Here is a 20100-nt window from a genome sequence, read left to right as displayed (position 1 = left end):
TTTCTGGGAGGTATAAGTTGTGAAATCCAGAGTTGCCCAGTGGTTGACAAAGAAGACTTTTAGCAGGCATTTGTTTGATTGGTTGTTTTTAATTTTTTTTTTAATATTCTTCATTCATTACTTTTAAATAGCACAACATCCTCCTGTGCTGCTATATTTAGTGCCGTTACTGTCACTCTGGACTGCTTTGCTACAAAGTTCAGAAAGTGGCTTCAGTCACTGCTGTCCAAACAAGTGAAAGCCCTTTTTGATTTTCTGGGGAGGATGAAGGGATGAGGGAAATATGTAGTGAAATTAATTTGATGCTATGAAAGTGAAGGATAGAAAACACTGACTATATGTAAGCATTTCTAGTAGTTAACCAGATGCTTTCCCAGTCATCTCTGCACTTTGATCCTAACCATCTATTCTGGACAGATACTGTCAGTGGTGTCTAATTGTGCGCTGGTTATCTATTGTGGACAAGTATCTATTAGGAACTCGGTTGTGATTAGGGTGACCAGATGTGAAAAATCACGACGGGGGTGGAGGATAATAGGCATGTATATAAGACAAAGCCCCGAATATTGGGACTGTCCCTATAAAATTGGGACAGCTCGTCACTCTAGTTGTGATCTTCATACTTATTGCATCTTGAGTCAGACTTTTAGAGACAAAAGGCCAGTGTTTAGTTCCTGGGCAACAGCCTTGCATTTTACTCAGAATTATGATTGAAGTCCCAGTTGTCAAAGAATAATTTTTCAAGTATTCTTTCAGAAAATTCTGTTTCTATAAATGCATTCAGTAGCCTAAGAAAAGCATTCAGCTAAAAAATGTGAGTGAACAGCAGTGTAAGATGCTCATTTCATGCTGGAATACTATAATACGCATTGGAAATGAAGTCTGATTGGAAAAGGTCATCACAGACAGTTGTGTGGAGCCTTCATTAAGCAGTAATGAGTCACGACTCTGTAAGGGCTCCTTGTCATTAGATTGCAATGGAGGGTTTAAGGTTTTGTTTTTATCATCCAAACACTTTCTGACCCTCTCTTTATTTTATTGAAATAAGCTATTATCCTATTGTCAAGAGTGTAGAATTTCAACAGATTCGTTTACTGACAAGTCAATTCTGTTTTCCCATTTCCCTCCTCCTTTCATTCCCAACCTCCAGGCAGATTTTCCTTCTTCACTCCTCTCTCTGTCAGTCCCCTCCCCCTTTATACCCTGCAGCCTCCTCAACTCTCAGACTGCCCTTTCCAGAATGATGTTCCTCCTCTCACTGTAGGTATTACTTTGACTCTATAACAGAATCTTAGAACATTTTCAGTTGTTCTTGATCTTTGAGCCCTGTGCATCTCCTCTTTACATGGACACTGTGGACTTGAGTTCTGGGTCTGACAGTTGGAGGAAAAGGAGAGTGTTCATCAGATTTGGAGCAGTACAGGGAAATTCCCAGCTAATATTATTATAATCATATTTATTACAGTAGTGCCTAATGGCCACCCAAGAGTGAGGTCCCATTGTGCCATGCATTGTAAAGTAGTAGACAATCTCTGCCCCAAAGAGCTTACATTATAGATAGACAAGATCTACAGGGTGTGGGCAGAGCTAGAACACACAAGCAGAGTGAACAAAGTGATGGCAGCAAATGTCATGTTAGTTCCACGTTTTTTGGGATGTGTGGTGGGTGTAGTTAGGAAGGGGATCCGTTAAGTGGAAAGAGAAGGGAAGGAGGTGTGAGGGAGGCAGGGGAGAAGAGAAGCGAGAGGGGCAGGTAAGGGGTGAAACTGAGGTGAGGAGATAGGGAGGGAGAGGGTGGAATGAAGAGTTATCACAGGGTAAAAAAGAGTCTGCCAAAATTGTAGAAAGTTCTCTGATTGTCTAGAGGTTTCTGCTTTTGCTCCTATTAGCTCAAGTCTCTGGCTTGCTCCTCTCTGCAGTTGTTCCCTCTGGGAGAAAGCACTGCTTGCATCTTAGTGCCTCTAGAATAGGGGAAGCCCCCTGCATAGTTTTGGGTCCAAAAAGGTGGCCGTGGCTGGTCCCCATTTTATCCCCTCCCTTCAGTGCTGTTAACAGAGATTTGTGAAAGGGGTGAGAAAATAATCTCTTTGTGGGACACTTCTCAGTCTTCACTTCAACAATACAGTCAGCTGAGATACTCCAGGCAGAAATGTGCAATGGTGCCTCTCTCGGGGCATTATCCCCCTCTGAACAGACAGTTGGCTGGAACAGTACTGGCAGGGAAGTGCAACAGGGCTGGTGAGAGCTCAGGACAAAAAGTGTCAGGCACTGGCTCTCTTCGTCTCCTACCTGGCATGAAAGTGTGTTCCTCCAGCACACAAGTGTGTGATTACTGGTTGGTAACTGATGGGGCAAATTGCATTATTCATTATGTTTGGGATTGAATTGAAATTGCGAGGGCAATTTTCTCTCTCACGCTTCAAGGTCAGATGAGAGTATTTACCGTTCTCTCTCTGTTTATCTGTGAATGCAAATTGAATTTGGTGATGCAAATTGATGAAATGTTAGAAATATAAAACTCATCAGAGGTGACATGGAGAAAAATTACTGGGTAGAGCTGGCCGGTGGCTTCGCCATCCCATAAATGGGCTTCTCCTTTGATTAGTAATTATTTCAGTCTTTGCTTTCTTTCATTCTCTTGGTTTTAGTTGTTTTGATTTTTTGTTTTCAAAAGAAAAACCGTAGTGACACTCTGAAGCATTTAGAATCAGAATTAGATGGTGCAAATAAAGCCAGCTGCAGAAAGGCTGCTTGTGTTACAACAGGGTTTCTCTTGAACTTCCTTTTGTTTGTTTGCTTGAAGTGTTTTTCAGTTCACTTTCCTTTCTCAGGAATTTTGCTTTCACATGCCCAGGCTCCCAAGGCCTCCACAGAATGCTTGGTCCCTGATGGCTGGAGTGATAACTGAAAGAGAAGATACAGGCGGTTCTCACTTCTAAACATGGCAAACTCTCTGAAGACTCCTTGTATTTCCTTATTGGCACACAGCTGTTGGGAAGAGGTGGGGAGAAGTTGGCCAACTTTTCTCTCCAATCGCTTTTACCCATGGGAGTAAGTACACAGGGCCCAAAGCTTTGGCTATCCAAAGGGACCCAGTTCAGTGTGACCCATTGTCTAAAGCACAGGACTAGGAACCAAGGGAGCTGGGTTCTGTATCTGGCTCAGTGTCACCTTGAACAAGTCACTCAACTCCTCTGCTGAGTTGTGTGTCAGATAACACTTAGCTTATTGACCAAGTCTCCTGTAAATCAGGGAGATTCTTCTTTACAACCAAAAACCTCTTAACTCCTGATTTAATAATGTTATTTCCCACATACACATAACTACAAGCATCCATTTATGTCAAATTCAAAAATTTGCTACATTACCCAGAATCCTATGCATCAGCCACACGTGTATCAGAATACGCTGTGAAGTCAGAGTGGAGGGGCCACCCAGACAATGGCCTGATGACCTTTTTGCTGGATGAAATCAGAGTGCAGCGGTGGCTCCAGGCACCAGTGCTCCAAGCGTGTGCCTGGGGCGGCAAGCCGCGGGGGGCGCCTTGCCGGTCCCTGCGAGGGCGGCAGTCAGGCAGCCTTCGGCGGCATGCCTGTGGGAGGGTCCGCCAGTCCCGCGGATTCGGCGGCAATTTGGCAGTGGGTACTCTGAATCCGTGTTACCGGCGGACCTCCCGCAGCAGGCATGCCGCCGAAGGCAGCCTGCCTGCCATGCTTGGGGCGGCAAAAAAGGTAGAGCCGCCCCTGCCAGAGTGCTGCAGCCCCATGGACCAGATAGCTACACTACACACTGAAAATTTGGCCCACCCACCATCACGATTCTCCCTGAAATTAATTTGAAAATGTTGGTCAGTGTGCTCCTTAGTCCAGATGATGTTTACTACTAATAATAGCAAAGCTTGACAATTATCTAGGGCTGCTTATTTTTAAAGAATTTCACAAGCATGGACTGATTAACCCTCACAACTCCCACTCAGAGGTATTATCCCCATTCTAAAATTGGGTCTCAGGTTCAGGTTCCCTGTGTGGCATGGCTAGCAGTGCAGAGGTAGGACACAGGTGTTCCTGTTTCCCAGTCATGTGATCAGGCCATTTGACCACACTTCTCTGGTATAGCAAAAGCCCTTAAAAAAACAATGAGGAGTCTGGTGGCATCTTAAAGACTAACAGATTTATTTGGGCCTAAGCTTTTGCGGGTAAAAAACCCACTTCTTCAGATGCGTGGAGTGAAAATTACAGATTCAGGCATAAATATATATTGGCACATGAAGAGAAGGGAGTTACCTTACAAGTGGAGAACCAATGTTGACAAGGCCAACTCAGTCAGGGTGGATGTGGTCCACTCCCAATAATTCATGAGGAGGTGTCAATACCAAGAGAGAGAAAATTGCTTTTGTAGTGAGCCAGCCACTCCCAGTCCCGATTCAAGCCCAAATTGATGGTGTTAAGTTTGCAAATGAATTGTAGCTCTGTAGTTTCTCTTTGAAGTCTGTTTTTGAAGTTTTTTTGCTGAAGAATGGCTACTTTTAAAGCTGTGCTGGGGCAAGTCCCTTAAGCTGATTTTTCCCAGAGCTGATCTGTGTCTGTGTCTTTCTGCAGCAGGATGTGACCCAGGTTGTGTGTGCGCTAGAGGAGGTTTAGGAGCCTGGCTCAGCAAGACAGGTTAAACATGCTAACAGAACAGGTGGGCTCCATGGTATCTCAGCACATCAGGTGGCATCTTGAAGGGGGGCAACTCGTCACAGGGTGCTGAAATGTCAAAGATGAAATATACTTTCTGTACAACAGTAAAGTTCTGAATGCCGGCCTGCTCTTTATTCACTGCATCTGTCCATGTCAGTAAAAGAGTTGTCCTTACAAGGTTTCTTTATTTCTAATACTAGTGTGTGTGACTCAAGACTTCCTTGTGTGTAGGACAATGGAGTGATGTGAACTGTTTCTTTTCAGGTAATTTGGGGTTTATGAAAGGCAGAGGCAGAATGATAGGTGATGACTAGACCAGTGCTTGTTTAGGAAAGTAAAGTTAGTATAGAGTAGGGAGGTGGGGTGTTCCTTTCCTCCTGACTCCTTTGCAGGTTCTACATAATGTATTTATTATACAGTGCATTTGGTATTTTCTATAGCTCTAAAGCTGGTGTGTCCAAACCTTCTGGCATACGTTGACCTACACAGTGATTTTAGTTTAAGATAGTATGCTGAAGCTATTAACAATATTTGTTATTGTTACTGTCCCTTACAAAGGTAAGCTATCTGAGTAGTAGATGGGGTAGAGTTATGGGCCTCACCACCTTCCATTGGTGTGCAGTGTGATGGTAACTTCCAGGTGGAGAACAGTGATGGGCACCACCATTACAGATGATTGACAGGTGTGTGGAGAAGAGGGGAAACAGAATAGTGCCAATAGAAGAAGCTGAATTTGGATCCCCACCTCCGGGTATGAAGGAAATATGCAATCTGGAATGGTTTTATATCAAATAAGGTCTCCTTTCAAATGTTTATTTTCTAGTTGGCCTGCCTTAAGATATGTTGATTTAGGCAACCTTGTTGCTTCTGCAGTATCCTGACACTGGCATTGTCCCATTTAAAAACAAAAAAAAAGGCAGCATTTGATGTCTGACCACAGAATTTTTTTTTGTCATGGGAAAGATTTTCTGTCTCACTGATCTCAACGTCATGGTTTTTCCCTTATGCCCTTTTTTTTTCGCTATCCTTCCTTCTAATTTTCTTTGTCCTTCTCTTACCTGATCGACATTTTGTTGCTCTTACACACCCCTATTGTCCTGTGTATTGGTCATTCATATCCTGATAGTTTAACCAGAGACAGCGCCACATGCAAAAGATACAGGATTGTTGTATCTGGACTTGGAGACTGAGCTGTTTCAACACAAAATCATTGGCTCATTGGAGAGGACCAGATGTGATAGGATCCATGCAGGTGGGCTACAGGCAAAAATATTCTGTTGTCAAGTCGGCAACATGAAATCTTGATGGGCTACAATATGGCCTCTCATTCTCTAGTGTTGATTTATAAAATGGGGGAGAAACAGGAAAGGGAATGGGACATTTCAGCTTACTTAAATCTTCTTATTTACCAGTCTCTCATTTAATTTAGGTCCCTTTGTTTTCTCTTGCCATTTATAGATGGACAGACACTTTGTTGAAGGATGTATATAGCCTGGATCCTGATTTGGGGAATAACTTTCCTCTAGCAAATGTGTTGCTGCAGCACACCTGGCTTTTCTTTTATCTCTTTGTTCGTGTGTGGCATGTGACTTGTTTACCTTTGCTTCTGTAGTTCTTGCAGTGCCTTTGTCTCCTACATTTTCCTTTTTCTATGTCCCTGACATCTTCTTTCCCTCTGTTTCTTTACGGTACTTTTAGCATCCATAGTATGTAATGTGGTCAGTGCACTGTTGTTTGTCACTTTCCTTCCTAACTTCTGTCCCTGGCAATGTGTCTCTGTACCATGTTCTTCTGAGCTGCTGCATGACTCACACTGTGTTCCCTTTTTTTGACATCGATGCACTGTGGTTGGCCTGTGATTTTCTCCCTGATTGGCTGTATAGAACAATATTTCTAGCTTCTTGTTTGCCCTCTGTGGTGGTTTTCGCAGTATTCGTTGGGTGTTAGGTTGGTTACTGAAAAGATTCAGTGATAGAAACAACGATAGTTTTATGGTTCACTGAAGGAGAGCTGACAGCTGCTTTTGTAATTTTTAAGGAGGTTATTAAAATGTATCTTAGCTGCTATATTCATTGTCTGCCTTTGCTGTTCTTTGAAAGGCTAAGTATGGTCTTGAAGGGGAAGTTTTATCATTAAGATCATATTTAAGAGTAGAAAGGAAGAGCGAAGTATGAGGAGAGCTTCTCAACAGTTGAGCAAAAAGAATGAGGAGTACTTGTGGCACCTTAGAGACTAACAAATTAATTTGAGCATAAGCTTTCGTGGCAGTTCATTCAGTGGAAGGGGCAAGGAGCATAGGGACTGATAAACAGAAACAAATTTTCCATGTGAAGGCCAAGAAGATTTACTTTGAACTTGCAAAGGTTTTGGAAAGTGGCAGCATGCTCAGCGTTTAACTGAACTTTGGGAATTTTGATTTTTTTAAATTAGTTTGGTTTGAGTGAATGAGTGGCATTAAAGAGCCAGAAATGTCATCAGCATAGAAGAATGTCTGGGAGTAGTGATGTTATGGAGTTTGTTGCCGTAAACCTGGCTTTGAATCCTATTTGTAAGTTTGATATTGTCCACCTAGTTTATAGAAGACATCTGTTCCTGTTATGATCGCTGTACTACTTGGTAGAATTACCAGTCTGTTCTTAATGATTCAATCTTTACTTAGGCAAGTCCAGATTGTGGTGTGTTGGAAGACTTCTGAGGACTTTAAATATTGGTTTTCCTATTGTGTGGTAGCCTATGAATACTAAAACTCAGTCCAGAGGAATGAAATTGCATTACTTTCCCTTGGACAATCAGCTCCCACACGTAAATTTTAACTGACCAGCACAATTGACCTGAGACCGAAAGCCTAAATGACCTACCTCAGTTTCCCTCTTAACAGCACTGAATGCAGAAGAAATGGACAATCTGCTCATGTGGCCATTTACTTTGCTGTATTCTTCCTATGCTTACTCATTTGTCTCCCATACTGCAACTGAGTAAGAGCACACTGGGCTATAGATGTGTGTGCTCTCCCTGTAAACACTTTTTATTAATGCTAACAAGGAAACTAGGCAGGAATCTATTTTCATTCTGAGCATCAAGTGAGAAAATATCAGTCAGTGCATTTAGGATTTATAAAAGCAGGTCAAAACTTTGAGGGATATACATACAGTTTAATTAAAAATAACAAACAAACCCTTCATTGGGCTCAGGTCTGGAACAGTAGATTAAACCTAACCAGTAAATTTAGCAGGGAGGAGAGGATTTCTATATCATGTCAGACAATGGGTGGATCTTGCATCGTTATTCATCCTGGATCATACGTAATTTGAAATGTGCATGGGAGGATTTTATTCCTATTCTTATTATTTTATTTTTTGTGAAATTGGTATTTAACAGTAGAACTTTCCTGATTGACAATAAATGTTTGAGTGTTTCTCTAGTCTCCAAAGGGTTACAATAGTTTTATAATGTGGTACTCATCGTATGTTAATAGACTGATGTGTTCTATACTTTCTGGGTACTCTGTTTTCCCACAGGATTCTTGATCATGTTTCATAGTATTAGAGGACTGGAATCGGGCTTTCTAATGTTGACAGCTGAGGAATATCTTTTTGATAGAGATTGATTTCTGCACATTTGCAGAAGGCTATCCTGTAATGGTGGATTTATCCAAAAAATGAACACAACAAAAATTAGATTCTCTATTTACCATCTGGAATCCTTGATTGCTGACAGGAAAAATGCTGATATTTCTATTAAAATCCCAATGAATTTGGGGCATTTGCACGGAGCTTATGATGGGAGAGGGAATCAGCCTGTTAGTGAGAGGCAGACACCATCTATGTCCCATCAACTTAGACGATGCTGTTGAGCACCGATTTCTTTTTGTGTAACTAATTAATTAAAATAGAGCCAGGGTAATAGTGGGACTCTGGTAATTAAATTATTCATTTTCAAATGCAGATTTAAAGCCCTTTTAATGAACTTCCCACCTGAATACACAAGTGAAGAATCTGTTTCACACTGCTGGATTATCAAATTGGTCTGTGAATGGTTCCAAATTAAACTGGAACTTTAAATAGCCTTTTAATTAATCTAGAGTTTTAAAATGCATATTTGTTGTTAGAGGGAAGGATCAGAGGTCAGGAAATCACTGATTGGGGATTTATGGCAATTTCTCAGTAAAATTCCCAAAGAGCATAAATTGTTCTGGCAATCAGGATGTAGGGGTGCCACTTTTCTGACATATCTAAACGGTGCCTGAGTAATGGTGATATTTTATTTGTTGAAGGATATTTCATTTATTTTCTTTTGATTTATAATGATAAAGAGCACCTGATATTGGTGCTTTTAGTCTGCTTGAAGTTTTGTGTTTGGTACACAGTAATTTTCACTTTCAGGGCTTGTTCACACTGAAAATACAACTATTTTTGTACTCTGGTTGTGAAACTCTCTTCTGCCTGAGTTAAAAAAAGCTGAGTTATTCCTATAGTACAACTTTTTTTCATGAATCAGGTTTGTTGCCAACATCTACTATAATGCCTAACTGCTTGTACTAGGGCATTATGGGTGAATATAGACAGCTAGCCAGTGCCTCAGCAAGGAATAGAGAGCCCAGAGGATACGCGCTCAGAGCAGCTCCAAGAGCATGTGGGTCAATGCTGTTTGAGATGCCTTGCTGCACAGAGAGCTGAGAGGAAGGGGAAATCGGCTACACAGGCATGATTGGGAGTTCTGTTCATGTTGCAAAATAAGTGCTGTTACCCAGTCACAGGAACACAACCTATGTGCCAGCTTAGGCTGCTGGCAAGAACACCACGTGGATAGTTGCCACAATTACTAACCAAATATTAGCTATGCTTGAATGCAGATCAGGTTTAATGGCAATCACGTCTCTAACTAGTTAATATTTAAAAGTTGTGGTGATGTCTAAGATCCATTATTACACTGACGCTGAAGAGTTAAGTATTTATCCAAAGGTAAAATCATCGATTTTCAGCGTAAAGTATATGTAGTGTTTTATGACTTTGTATATGTAAAGCAATATAATTGTTTTGGGGCTAAGCAGTAAGCTTGGCCATTGGCCATTTCTAACATCTCTTTGAAAAAAAATGCTGATAATATGTTCCATTGCTATTAGTACTTCCCCTATGTTTTTCTGACCTACATGGATATGAGGTAATATTAAGATCTGACAGGTATCTTCTGTCTTTTAGTGCCAGGATATTAGAGAAGGCTCGGCACCAGCTACAGGAAGAGGTGTTACGGATCCAGAGCCAGCTACTGGATGAGAAGAAAAAACGTGAGCAGCATGAAGGTCTTGTCAGACGCTTGCAGAAACGAGTGCTACTGCTTACCAAGGTATGGCATCTAGACAGAATTTAGGAATGCAAACCCTTCTCCCCACCCGTAGATACTGTTCCTGCAGTCCTCTTATTTCTTTCCTTGTCTGCTTTGTAGTTGATGATTCAGTACTACTTGGTCTCAGTGTAGTGGATGCTGTAACAATGACTTAAGTCTTGTCTTTGGGTCTGCTCAGAGTAAATGCACAGGTGTCAGTGTTGGCCTGCTGGTGCGTGGTGCTTGTGTAGGCTGCGGTTATGTAGGTGACACACCTCTTAATGTCATCGTTGGCATCTGTGTTAGGAAAGAGAGTTAAGTCATGTTACCATAGGTGTATTTCTGTGTCTGAGTCACTGAATGGAGTTTAACTTCACTTGTCTTAGCAATCTCATAGAAGTCAATAGGGCTGGTCACGTGAGCAAACTTACACACATGTATGTTTGCTGGATCAAGCTCTAAACTAGATGTGCCAATAGCTGGGAGAAGCAAGACAGTAGGAAGGAGAGATGAAGGTAATAAGTTTATGTGGTAGCTCAGCTCAATGAGAGCTAATGCACAAGATATAGTGAGGATGGTGGTGATGCAGCTTTATTAAATAGATGCATTATTTGGATTTGAAGGTTGAAATTAGGCAGAGTAATTCTTTCCAGCATAGTATAGGGATGTGGCCCACCAAAAAAAAAAAAAAAAAAAAAAAAAAAAAAAAGAAAGGAGATGTTGTGCTGCTACTGCTTCAGGCTTGAAATTAGAATGTTGACTATAGGATCTTGATTTGCCTTAATTGTTCTGTGCTCAGTTCTGTAATTCCTTGTCAAAGCTGAGCCAATGAGGCTGTGATGTATAGTGTACTAAGCAGGGCTTTCTGGAGCGTGAAGCAGCTGTTTCACAAGAGGATATTAGTTAAATCTCTTTCTGGCTGCAGTATTTGATACCATGGAGAGTCCAGTAAGTGAGAAAGAGACAGAACTGCTGTCGCTTTTCTTGACACATTGCGGGAGGCATTGCATTCTGAGTGTCTGGCAACTACGAGAGGAAACCGTTTCTCCCCTTGGCTCACTGAGACGACAAGCATCATAGACAGGATTTTCCCAGCCCTATACACTTCTGGTTTTGGTATGGTCTGTAATAGGATATCTGTGGTTGTAGACATAGTTGGGTAATTCCAGGTATTCGGAAAAAGAATCTCTTGGTAGTCCATCGATCCGATGATGACAAATCTGTGCAGATCATCAGTTGTTGGCCTTATGGTGTGCCCTCTGATGGCTATACAAGCCAATTCTAGAGGTGCACATTTTGCTGCAGATGGTGCATGGGAAGTTTGCGGTCAGTGGATTGTGCGCTGCTGATGCTCTGTGACATCGTTCGTGTGCCTTTTGTAGACGCTGGCAGCGGTCTTCCTCAAAGGCGATGCAGGTATTTCTGACTGTTGCATGCCACTGTGTTCTATCGCTGGCGGCGTCCTCAAGGTCCCTAGGTTTGATACTGCTGTACTGCAGTGGATGACCTATATGCCGGATGCCCTGGGAGAGCTCACAGTACTTGATAAGACATTGGCAGCCTTTAGATACCTGTACACTATATATATATATATAATATATATATATATATATATATATATATATATATATATATATATAATAGAACCTCAGTTATGAACATCTCAGGAATGGAGGTTGTTTGTAACTCTGAAATGTTCGTAACTCTGAACAAAACGTTATGGTTGTTCTTTCAAAAGTTTACAACTGAACATTGACTTAATACAGCTTTGAAACTTTACTGTGCAGAAGAAAAATGCTGCTTTTAACCATCTTAATTTAAATGAAACAAGAAACAGGTTCTTCAGAATAGTGTCAGACCTGAGCAAGCAGTTATAAAAACAGTTGCCCAGTAAACTACCAAAATATTTCTTTTGTTAGCCTATTTCCACTCTTCAGCTGACAAATATGTTTTGTGGTAAAACAATAGGTTACAGATTGGTTTTTAAAGTTCTGGATTGAAAGATCACAGACCGTTCCCTGCAACATACCATGTGGTGGTCCATATCCTAATTTCTATATTGAAGACATGGAGCCCTTTTGATTTGTTCTTCTCTGTGGTTTTATTTCTCACAGAAAAGGAGAAATCACTGGAAATGTCCTACCTGCATTCATAGCAAATAAACTTGCTTTTTGAAAGTTGAAGCTTTCAGTGTGCTGTAGACTATTTCATCTGAGCTACTTCAAAGGAGAAAGGGATATCTTTGTCCTCAGAAAATCTGTTTTGCCCAGGATTATATGGGATCCTTTGTGTAGAACCACACGTACGGTCAGAGCTAGGGCAGGAATTTAGGCATTGTTTCCTCAGCGGTGTTTCGTCTAATGGTTGCTCTGCTCATGCAAAATTAGGAAAAGGAATTTAATTTAATTAAAAAGAAATTATGAACTTGTGGTTTAAAATGAGATTGAGCAAATAGATTGCCTTTAAAAAAAATAATTTCACAGTGAAAGCGTATCACCTAGAGTGGTATTTAATCATCTAATTAGTGGCATCAGTAGTAGACTGTACCGCTGTCTGTGTCGTGAATAGAAAGGAGGAGGGAAGGAAAGGGAGTTCACTTATCCAGCTCGCTGGTGAATCTAGTGTGATTTGTTAAACAGGACTGTAAAAATCACATTTTGGGAGAAGCAATATTGTATGTGACATGGTCCTTACTGCTCCCTGGTAGTGTGTGTATGTTGTGGTTGTCACCGCCTGCTCCTTTGAATAGGCAAAGAATCAGTTACTCTATCCTAGCAAATAAGGAGACCCAGCTGATTTGATAGTAAAAATGTTATGCAATGACTGTATCTTCCTTTCTTTGTGGATCAAGGCAGACCTTGTGTGTCATAATTCTGTATTTATCACCTATTTAAAATCAACCAAAAAGGAGAAGCTAGTTCTTCCCTTCCATTGCAGTAGTGTTTAATATTATATAATAAAGGTATCCACTCTTGCTCCTTGATGCTGCTCTAGGAGCAACTTGCTCTGCTGCTCTGACCCCTCCAACCTTTCTTGGTCATTCTTTACCTCTTCCTTTAGTCTCAGTCTTTTTTTTTTTTTTTAAATCATTCTAAAGTCCTCGCTTCACTAGGCCTCTCCCTTCATTCCCCGCCTGCCACAGTGTCTCAGCCTCACTTGGTGCTCTGGGTCTTCTATCCTCTCCTCCCTTTGCTCTGGGTCTTCCTGCCTCATTTGCCCACTGGTTCCTTGCTCTTTCCTGTGCACTATAGACGCTTCACTGTGACTTAGTCAATAATCAAGATTAACATAATTCTCTGCCAGCTATCAGTACGTGAAATTTTCATGAATCACCTCTGACTTCCCTGGACTGCATGTGCTAGGCTTGGAAAAACAAGTGTCTGGGCATCAGTCTTGGGTCTTTGATACAGCATCATTCAGATTGCTACTGCTAAACCACCAGTCTGGCTCTATCATTTCTATCTCTACCAGTGGAGTAGGTTCTAGCATGTGATCCTGGGCTCTTGGTGCAGACAATCAATCAATTAAGACACGTTAGTCATCTATACTGTGTGCCTGGCAGCAGTTTCCTGGACTTGAGTTCAAATACAGTTTTTTACATGCATATTTTAAATTAAGTATAAAGGCTAGATTCGTTCGCCCAAGGATTTTTCCGATATCACTGTTGGTTTAAAGGCTTCCCCGAAAGCCACTATCCTTGCTAGACAAGAAATTGTCTGAAGGGGTATATTCATTCATTTTCTGTCTGCCACAGTTCTCCTTGGCTTAATCCTGTGTCTGTTTTGGTGGTGAAGTTTTTCTGGGCAGGTCTTCACAATGGAGGGGGAGAGGGGTCGATTTAAGATACGCAAATTCAGCTACATGAATAGTGTAGTTGAATTCGACGTATCGGAGCTGACTTACCCCGCTGTGAGGACGGCAGCAAAATCGACCTCTGCGGCTCCCCGTCAACGGCGTTTACTCCTACCTCTGCTGGTGGAGGTAAGCCCGTCGATTTGGGGATCGATTGTCGCGTCCCAACGAGACAGGATAATTCGATCCCCGAGAGATCGATTTCTACCCACTGATCCAGGCGGATAGTGTAGACCTGGCCTCTGTGTAGTTTTGTTTATGCTCAGAATTTTAGAGAAATCTCTCACAACGGCTCTAACTCTGGAGCAGTTCCACTAATGGTAGCAGTGAGATTTCCCTGAAATTCGGTGTGACACAGCCTGCCTCTCTCGTCTCTCCTTCCCCTGTTGGATTTGATGCCAAATTGGCTTTGAATGCCATATTTACTAAGGTAGCTTTTTGTTTGACTTGTGTGTTGTCCTTAAGCTTGTGTGTATTTCTTTCTCCTTTTCAGAGTTTTGCACAGAGCTTATGGTCTTTGCTTTCTTTGTAGGAAATAAAAGGCAAAGCTGCCACAGCTGGAGTTGTCTTTTAGATTTTTTTTTTAATGACATTTAGGTCTCTCACAATTGTCCCTTTTTGAGATCCCCGGTCTGAATATAAGCTGCTGACTGAGTCAGGGTTTGATAAAAGCAAAGCCCTGGGATGCTTGTTTATTGCATGATGTGGGGACAGCTTTTGACATACATTAGTGGAGGTTCGAGGACAAATTGAAGCAGGAGTCAGATTAGAAAACAGAAGGGGTGGTATACTTCCATGCTTCCCAGAGTCTGCTCAGTTGGGGTGGTCAAACTGGGATGCCACTCGTAGTAATTTGGATGGAGCTCATGATGTGGTCAGACTTCACCTTTCTTGGGTGTTTTAATCAGTAGTAAAACAGCAATTAATTGTTTTGGCATTTAATGTGCCATTGAGTTTCAGGGTTAACTCCCTCTTGAGGGGAATAAGGACAGTTTACACCTTCCTTAGAACTATTATTTCTGCTGTATGCAGATTTGGGCAGACATTATGGCATCATTTTATATTTGGTTCCCTTTAAAGTTAGGGCTACAGAAGCAGGGCAGTTCTTTGGTGCATCTGGCTCCTCGCCCCACTGTGGCAGCACAAAGGAGCTAGAAAGCAGCTGCATGTAGTCATCTAAGAATTCCCTTGATATTCAGGAGTTCTCAGCTGGTGCAGAGCATCACTTGCCTGCTCCTGGGCCACCTCTCATGGCCAACCCCTGGCACAGGGATTGTGACAGGGCCTGGAAGGTTGTGCTGAGGGTGTGGCCAGAGTGCAGTGTACTCAAAATATTCACAGCTAGTCGATGCTGGTTCTTTGGGGCCTCTGCTAGCTGCCACAGGTCAGAGCTGGCCCCAGGCTCTTGTAATCTGTACGAAGACTGAGACCAGCACAGATTCTGAGAACTAGGGACTCCCTGATGGCACCTGACCCTCACTTGCTGTGGTGAATTGAAACATTGGCACAGCAGAGAATCTGATAATTTAAAAAAAAGGAGAGCTCAAAATCTGGAGCCCAAGAATTGGCTACCAGATAAAAATATTGTCAAGCCCCTGCAAGCTAGTCTAGATCAATCCCTGGACAGTAGACTTTGACTTGAACTTCCACTGCTCTGGTCTTATTCATTGCTCTCATGTAATGAATTTACGCCATAAGCGAATTAGCCTTATTTTTCTGAATGTTGTTCTGTTTGTTTGTAGTGTCTCCTTCCTGTTTGTAGATTGTCTACCTTTGGGTACTCTACTCTCAGCGGGAAAGGCCATAAATTTCCATTCTCCTTTCAGTGTGTTCAACCAGATCATGTGTTCTGCTTATAAATCTACTTTTAGTGAGACATAATTTTTATGGTGGTGGTTTCAGTTTAAGATTAAGTAAGTATTGATTAACTAACACACTGTCTGACTTACACAGATTGTCCCTGGAAGGCATCTTCTCAAAAGTCAATACTAACTGTATGAGTGAGTCTCAGCCTAGAACTGCAGAGATCCATCAGAAATTGAGCTGTGTGATTAAATTGTTCTTAAGCATGGCAGATTCAGAATTCCTGACTTGATTTACCACCCGATTTATTTTGTAGCTGCACAGGATTCAGAATAACACTGTTGGTTTCTTCGCCACATTGGACTCTGTGTCCAGCTCTTCCTTGGGATAGTGAATGCTCTTTTCTTGCGGCTGGTCCTAAGGAGTCAAAAAGGTTCTTCCTACTCTGGGAGCTCAGTGAGATAACCCCTTTTATACTGATCTATAATTTTATCTGGGCTGTGAACATATTTAACTCTGCCAACTTGATTGTTTTCAATATAACGGATGGATTGGTTAAACAAAAGCTCTGCAACAGACTTTCCTCTGGGTCTCCCAGTGCATTCTGTGGTGTAGTTCTGTTTAGACTGTAGGCTCCTTGGGGCAAGGATCATGCCTTTTCTTCTGTGTCTTGAATAGTGCCAAGCTCCCCATTGGTCCTTAATGAAATAAGAAGTAATGGTTTCTAAGCTGGTTCCCACTGATTCAGTCTATGACCTCTTATGGATCATCTTGAACACTGGCTTGTGTTCTACTGAGTCTCAGCTCTTCCTCCACTGAAACCCTTGACCCATGCTTTTATTTTCTCTCATCTTGACCCTTGCCACTCCCTTCTCTATGCCCACCATAAATCTGAGCTCTGCAGATTCTAGCAGCCACACAATGCTTTTGCCTAACTTTTTTGTACATGCAAAGAGGCATGACCACATCAGCCATATTTTCAGGAAACTCAGCTGCCTCCCCTTCACTTTTTGATTGAGTACGAAATTCCACTCCTTATTTTGAAAACTCTTTCTGGACATGCCCCACATGCTTCACAGACTCCAGGCCAGGGACATCCCAGGAGCAAGGGTTACCTCTTCTGTGTTTGGGTGGCAGCTGCATTCAGAGGTCTTCACCCATGGGATGACACCACCCTGTCCAGGAGGATTTACCAGGCCTCCTTAGGAAAGGTACTGAATGAGATTGGCCTCTCCTCTTCTTTAATACATAGTCTGTACTTATGATTGAATCTGAAAATACCGTGCAAAGGAAGGTACACATTATTATCCTTATTTCACAGATGGGGAAACTGAAGCATAGGGGGAAGTGACTTACTAAAGGTCATGCAGCAGGGCACTGGTGCAGTTGAGAATAGAACCCATGACTCCTGTCTCCTAGTCCTGTGCACTATTTCCTGGAAGATGTTCCCTTCCTTGGCCCACCAATTCTGCCAACTGGCTCCCAAGTGGAATGGGGTTGTGGGTGCCTCCTCTCCCTAAGGACTTTCTGCTGTGAGGGCTCACAGAAACCTGGCCTGTCATTTCTCTTCCTCTCGTTTCTCCCTTTTCATGTGTGGGACTGGCCTATTCATCTCTCCCCAACTATTTTGCCATGCTTAGTACAAACTTATCCTCTGAAGCTCCTGCCATTTGGAACAGCCTTTCTTTATCTGTATTGTTGATTCCAATTCCAAATCACTCTTCAGATCTCAGGTTTTGATATTGTCTTTCATGGGTGTACCTCTGAATTTCTGTCTGCCTCTGTTTTGTTTAGCTTGATAAATACATAATGGAGCTCAAGGATAAAGCATTTGGGGATGTAGCGTGCATGGAGAATGCTGTAGAAAGAGAAGTTTTATATTATTGATTTGCATCAGTGCAATCTTTGCTCTTTTAGTATCATACATACCACTCTTCTCAATGGCATATGGAATGTTTTTTTTATTAAATAAAGCAGTAGAAACCAAATAAGGCTGATCTTTCTGCACCCAGTTTCCCTCACAAACTAAACTCAACAGTCCCAGGAATCATTTTGGTTACTTCTCAGTGCCCCATTACAATCTGTGCACTAGTCTTCCTATAATGTGGTGATCAGAATTACACAATACGCTCAATGTAATCTTAGAATAGTCTTATATAGTGCCAGAATAAGTTATGCTGATTTATACTTTGTGCTTCGTTATATTCATTGCAAGTTCTTATTTGCATGCTTGACATTTAAATATACTGTATTTTGAATGTGTGATTTTTATTTTGAGACCTTTATTAAGCAACTCCAGTCTAAGGGTTTAATTGTTACTGATAGCTAAGAGTATAATTGCCTTGATAAAATATCATGACTATATTAAGCTAATGGAAATTGCTTCTAGAATTGGGTGAACACAAACCATTTTACTATTTGAAAAAGGCTGTTTCAAGTGAGCCACTAATATCATTCACCGATACATCCGCAGAATCTCTTTATTTTAGAGAACGAACAGACGAGATGAAAGGGATGTGTTCTGGGAGGAAGCTGTTTGCAGTAATTTAGGGGCAGTATGCGAGAACAAGTATAATTGGAAGGAGGAGGCATCTTCAAATTAAAAAGAAAATATTGTAATGGATACCTAGTTGGAGACCTGAAGTGCTTTGAGTGGGGGAAGAGAAATCAATATTCCCTGATACAGGGCTTTTCTCCTGCTTCATTTTTCCTTTGTAAGCCTAATCTATTTGCCTGATTCCATGATGTGTGTGTACCTGACTCTGATTTAATTTAGTTCCTCTACTTTCCAGCTAAGAAAGTGACAGTGGAATGTAGTTCTGTTAGGCTCTTGTTAGTCTGCCACAGAATTACTCTTGAAGGCTTCAAGGCTCCCTCACTTGCTGACTTATTGGACTGGTATTCTGGTTCACATCTACATCTTCATGCAGTTCTAGGGCCAGAAGTGGTCTCCAGACCAGAAATGATTCCTTCTACCTCTGCTTCCCTTACTATAACCATTGGAGAGACAAGATGGGGGAGGTTATATATTTTATTGGACCAACCCCTGTTGGTGAGAGAGACAAGCTTTTGCGCTTACACACACTTCTGTGTAAGCTCGAAAGCTTATGTCCAATAAAAGATATTACCTCACCCACCTTCTCTCTCTAATATCCTGGGACCAACACGTAGAGCCCTCTGCAGATACAAAATCTGTATCTGCATCCGATTGCAAAAATGATCTGCAGATATAAAGCAGATAGCCACTGATTTGCAGGGCTTTAGATATAAAATTTGGATCCGCATCCATCCACGATCTGCAAAAATGGTCCACAGATGCAGATATCTGCAGATATAAAGCACATATCCATGCATTTGCAGGGCTCTACCAACACGGCTACAACAACAGTGCATATAACCACTAGAGCAGTTTGAAACCTTGGGCTGTCCTTGTCTTGCTGCTCTTTAAGTTTGTTCTTCTATACTAATACTGCGCAGACTTGTCTTGGTAATATCTCACATAACTGATTCATTTTATTGTCCTAATTTTTCACAGCTAGAGGGTAAATCCTGCTCTGACTCTGACCTTGGAGGTTTCCTGATCTAGGTACTGGTGGAGGGCAGGATTTGGGGGAGGCATCCAGGTGGTACCTGCTATGTTGGGAGGGGATGTACTGCTACACAGGTCTTCCCTGACTTTCCCTGTAAGCGGGGAGCCGTGAAAGGGCCCACAGAGTTGACTCCAGCCATTGCTCTGGGAAGAGAGTTCTTCATCTTGGCTTCTGTGCATCTGCCCAGTGCTTAGCTCCAGCAGCTTGCACTGGGTTCTGGATTTGCATCAAAGTGCGCAAAAGTACTTATAGCAAGTATCAGAGATGATTTCTATGCAGAGAGATGCTAAATTACTGTGTCTATTGTGTTTTATAAACACAGGCTTGTCCCTTTTCTCCTATTGATGGTGTATCTGACTGTATTTTTAATTACAACAAAGGTGTTTAGAGCCTTTTAAATGTGCTATAAACCATGGGGTCTATTCTCTGGGGTTTAGAAGTAAGATTCCTTCTCCCTGAATGATGACTAGGTTCTGTTTTCTCCTAGCAAAGGAACCTTAATATATTCTAAGAGGTTAGATTATGAAAATTAGAAATACACTCATAAAAGAGGAATTTATTTGACCTTCAGTCTCCACATTTCCCCTCAATAAAGGTCTTTGTGGCCTCAAAAGCTAAAATATTTTATATTCAATAAAAGAAAACTAAGTTAATCCATTGATATAGCTGAGAATTTAAACACACCAAAGTCAGGCAATTCAAAGTTATGGTTCTCTCAGCAACCAACCTTTTTATGCATCTCCTGTGCTCTCTTGCTGCATGTTCTGTGCAGTTTATGCCTTAAGCCTCCAAGTCTTGAATTATGAAAGGTGGTGAGTGGGGATAGAAGAGAAGCCTGCTGGGAAGTAGAC

The 20100-nt window shown here is 41.7% G+C and overlaps 1 protein-coding gene across 4 annotated transcripts in view; it reads left to right on the top strand.

Moving 5' to 3' along the window:
- Positions 1 to 20100, top strand: part of MAD1L1 (mitotic arrest deficient 1 like 1) — a 526727-nt gene that overhangs the window by 153451 nt on the left and 353176 nt on the right. For all 4 annotated transcript variants that reach the window (XM_054042929.1, XM_054042931.1, XM_054042928.1 and 1 more), the window contains one exon: positions 9881 to 10025. In XM_054042929.1, coding sequence (XP_053898904.1) covers positions 9881 to 10025 — 145 coding nt within the window. The remainder of the gene's footprint in view (positions 1 to 9880; positions 10026 to 20100) is intronic.

Source organism: Malaclemys terrapin, chromosome 10 (genome assembly GCF_027887155.1).
Source record: "Malaclemys terrapin pileata isolate rMalTer1 chromosome 10, rMalTer1.hap1, whole genome shotgun sequence".
In the NCBI taxonomy this organism is placed as follows: domain Eukaryota; kingdom Metazoa; phylum Chordata; order Testudines; family Emydidae; genus Malaclemys; species Malaclemys terrapin.
This window is presented reverse-complemented; position numbering and strand designations above follow the sequence as displayed.